Consider the following 4146-nt stretch of genomic DNA (forward strand, 5'->3'; position numbering starts at 1 on the left):
AAAACAGAAATTAATGTACTACAAACTAAGATATAATCGCATTTTTGTCTGTATTCAATTCCAATATTGATTAACTTTAACAACCATATTCAAAATCTCGTGCGATTAATATTGTTTAATTTATCCTCGTGAGGAAACACGACGTTTGCATATACACACCACTAAAAGTAAAAAGAAGTAAAGTGCATATTAAAGTCAGTTAGGCCTAGGAGGAAAGAGCGGAATAGAAGGCAGACAGATGAAGAGAGAGTGTGACATAGCAAATTAGAGTAAGAGTATGACCAGAGATAAGTTTCCTAGATTACTATAATCGGAAAGATAGAAATAAAATTCGATAAAGAAAGAGAGAGGAAAGGAGAGAGCGAGAGTGATAAATGGTCAACTAGAGTAAGAGGAAATTCAATGCATTTGCTAAGCTTTATAATTAAATCAGCAATCACAAAAAATCACAATAACAACTATTATTATTAAACAATAATTTTAAGGGTTTCCCTCTAGTGTCTTTATTTACACATATATTAAGTAAAATTTCAAAATCAACTTTATTTTTTCCATTAATAATTTCCACTGAACAAGCATCTGTACATATAAAAAGAGTAACTTACTGTCGAGCTTAATAATTGTTTCTATATTTTTCTCTTCACACAATGATTTCACATTTACTTCACACACACACGCACCTTCAGCGTGTATATGCGAATGTATTTGTTTGTGTACCCACACTTCATTATATTTGGAGTAAAGTGAAAGTGTAGAAATAAAGACACGGCTTAGCCACCTTTCAAAAGTATAATCAACAAAATTATAAAATGTATTTTTATTTAATGCTGTTGCCATCAGATAAAAAATATAATTTTCGGCGCAAAATAGCGAAAATCCTTATTTTAATAATATTTAAATAAAACCTTATCTGTTTTATCTCGTTTTGGTAACGAAACCGGTGGAGTGGTTATAATTTACGATTACAACGACATTAACGTCTCCTTTACTATGTACGCCGCGTCGTACGACGCCAAAATGTCTCAGCTAAAGCTAATTCTGATTCTGGTTCTGACGAGATGAAAGTGCGCGACTGACTGGTTGGTTTGCTTCCCATGCAACTACAACTCAGTTCATTAGCGTCATCGTTGCGACGTTGTACTTACGAGATGCTGTGTAGACGGTGTAGACTGTCTAACATACAGATTATGTTTTAAATTTTTAGCAAATAGACAAATAAATGTTCTACTTTCACCAATGCATCAATGGTGCAGTAGACGCATGATAAACCATAAAGAGAAATTTTTTCAACATAGAACACACACGTGAACTGTGAACATAAAATGTATCACATCAGCTATTAGTTACTTTTAATAAAAACCTTTTTAAAATAATAACACTAAATGCTCGTTTTTTGTTCGAACCGTTGTAAAAAATTTAAATATATGTATTATAGCAGAAACAAATTGATTGCTTAGAAATCTGACAAGTTATATATCGTTGAGCTTGTGTTGCTGCTATGATATATCAGTTAGCTTCTGTCCTTCACAACGAATTTCTATCGATAGTTTGCAGCTATTGTTGTCATCTTGTGGGTTATCGATATTAAATTGTACACAAGTAAAAATAAATAGCAAAACAATTTGATTTACAATGGAATTTTCAGAAAGTATGGATTTGGAAAATGAACGAGTGTTGAAGTTAATATTCCCAAATGGAATTCCAGGTAAGTATTCTAATTTCATCCAAATACACGCCCAGAAAGCAGTTTGGCCTTCCTTTCCAAGATAATCTGCGTGGCAATCCGGAGCTGGATAATTATTTGGCAAAATTGGGAACCTGCAAAGTGGAGCAACTGAAGAAGGAGCAAACGAGGCTCGCCGATGAGACAAAACGCATATTAGAACAAACCCAAGAGCTGGCCATATCGAATTACAAAACATTTATCACAACAGCTGAGAACTCTCGTTCGATATTCCATGAGTTTCAAAAAGCCGAAGATCAGGTTGACACGCTAATTGGCAAACTACCTGCGTTCAGCGCCAAGTGCGAGGAATTTCTGGCAGAGTCAGCCGAACTAGCCGAGCAGCGTCGTCTGAACAGCACAACATTGCACAAAAATGCTCAACTGCTGGAGATACTCGAGCTGCCGCAGCTAATGGAACGTTGCATACGCGAGAGCCGCTACGAAGAGGCCCTAGAGCTAGCTAGCTACGTCCAACGTGTAGGCCAGCATCAAGGACATCTTATACCCGTTGTCAATGTTAGTAACAATACCTCTATTCACTCCTTTTTCATTGGAGTAACGATTTAATGTTCAACTGCACACACACAGAGGAAGAGATTTCTGATCCTATACTTAATATGCATATGCTTGCTCAGATTGAGCTGACTTGGTGTCGCCTTGCCTGTCTGACCATCCGTGATTTCGACACTGAAGTCTGATTCTAGACACTCGAAATATTTATTTTTGTTTATAATTTTTTTTTTTTTTTAATTTTTTGTTATGTATGTATGCGTTAAGAGGTACAGTGTATCTATTTATCAAATACTCCCATCAATAACATTCTTGCTTATATTCTTGTGCAGAGTATTGTGCGTTCCGTGGAGGCATTGTGGCATACGATGCTCGCGCAGTTAGTTGCACAGCTACGGATGGATCTGCAGCTGCCCAAGTGTTTGCAAATCGTTGGGTATTTGAGACGCATGCAGGCCTTTGGCGACAACGAGTTGAAATTGAAGTTTCTACAAGCGCGTGACGCTTGGTTGACATCGTGTTTAGATGCCATACCAAAAGCAGATGGTATGCATTAACTATATATTAATTAGAGGCAACTATAAAGACAACCAAATGTAATTTTTTAGCTCAGCAGCACTTGACGAAGACGATCGAAATAACACGAATCAATCTATTCAATATTATAACGCAATATCGCGCCATCTTTCCGGAGACGGAGCTCGTAAACAAGTCGACGCCATTGAAGCAGCTTCAAGGTGTTACCTGCAATGGCAATAGACTGTTTGAGGCCTGGCTGCATAATAAGGTAAGCCAATTTGTTTTAGAACGCGGATTCCATAACTTCCTATCCTTTTATATTCTAGATAAATACTTTTCTGCTAACGCTTGAGGAAGATCTGGAACGAGGTGTTAGTTCAATCGAAACAGTTCTGGGGCAATGCATGTATTTCGGACTATCCTTTAGTCGCGTCGGTGCTGATTTCCGTGCACTAATTGCGCCCATTTTTGTGCGCGTGGTGCGTAATAAGTTCGAGTCGAGCATTATGCAAGTCAATGAGAACTTTGAAAAGGAACTGGACAAGTTTACGCTGATTAACAAAGTTAGCTTACACACACGCAAGCAGCTCGATACGGCAGCTTTGTCTGGCAGCGAACGGGATTTGGAATCGTATGCGCCGCCTGAGACCTTGCTTGACTTTTATCCACTTGCCGTGCTGTGCAATGGATATTTGAATGCCCTAAATGAGCTACGTCTTTGTGCACCCTTTGCCGTGGCCACAGATGTCACCTGTTGCTTGCAAAGTTCACTACAATTGGTTGCACAACGAGTGCTCGCATTCTACCGCCAAGAGCAACAGGCCTTTACACCCAATGAACGAGAGACGTTTGTAAAGCTCTGTTCGTGTTTTGCCTACGATCTAGTGCCCTATGTTCAGCGCTGCATTCACGGTGTCTTCCCACCTCAGTCCATAACTGTGCATCTTGGCATAAGCCTGTTGCAGCTGGAGCAACAGCAGCTAACGTTTTTACTGCAACCGCAGATCATGGAACCCCTAAAGCATTTGCTGCCCAGCAAAGTGCTAATTCAGCCAGCTGCACTGACTGCTACAGAGCTCACGCCGATCGCAGCAGAGGGCTAAACCATATGCGTAGCGATACATGTTTATTATATAACTTATAAATTAAGAAACACTTGGCTTGGTTCCAAAATTATTTAATTGGCTGTAATTTGTTTAATGAATGTCGAGTGAATCATTATTTAATGTACATTATGAATTATGAGTATCTTTTATATAAATGTCAACAATTAAAACTACTTTGAAATCAATTCATTTTATACTCGGTCACAAAATGAGAATTGTGATACGCAAATGCTGCGGTTCCTCAACCTGTAATTCCGTTTAGGGGAAGTAATGTATGGTTTAGAG

At 38.4% G+C, this 4146-nt stretch overlaps 1 protein-coding gene across 1 annotated transcript; it reads left to right on the top strand.

The window, feature by feature from the left end:
* Positions 1-1557: 1557 nt before the first annotated feature.
* Positions 1558-3873, top strand: LOC111592585 (conserved oligomeric Golgi complex subunit 8). The gene is made up of 5 exons (XM_023304900.2): positions 1558-1705; positions 1767-2242; positions 2569-2782; positions 2845-3023; positions 3082-3873. The coding sequence occupies exons 1-5, from the start codon at positions 1633-1635 to the stop codon at positions 3856-3858; spliced, it is 1719 nt and encodes a 572-aa protein (XP_023160668.2). The 5' UTR covers positions 1558-1632; the 3' UTR covers positions 3859-3873.
* The last annotated feature ends 273 nt before the right edge of the window (positions 3874-4146 follow it).

This window comes from Drosophila hydei, unplaced genomic scaffold (genome assembly GCF_003285905.1).
Source record: "Drosophila hydei strain 15085-1641.00,03,60 unplaced genomic scaffold, DhydRS2 tig00000149-arrow-pilon, whole genome shotgun sequence".
Lineage (NCBI taxonomy): Eukaryota > Metazoa > Arthropoda > Insecta > Diptera > Drosophilidae > Drosophila > Drosophila hydei.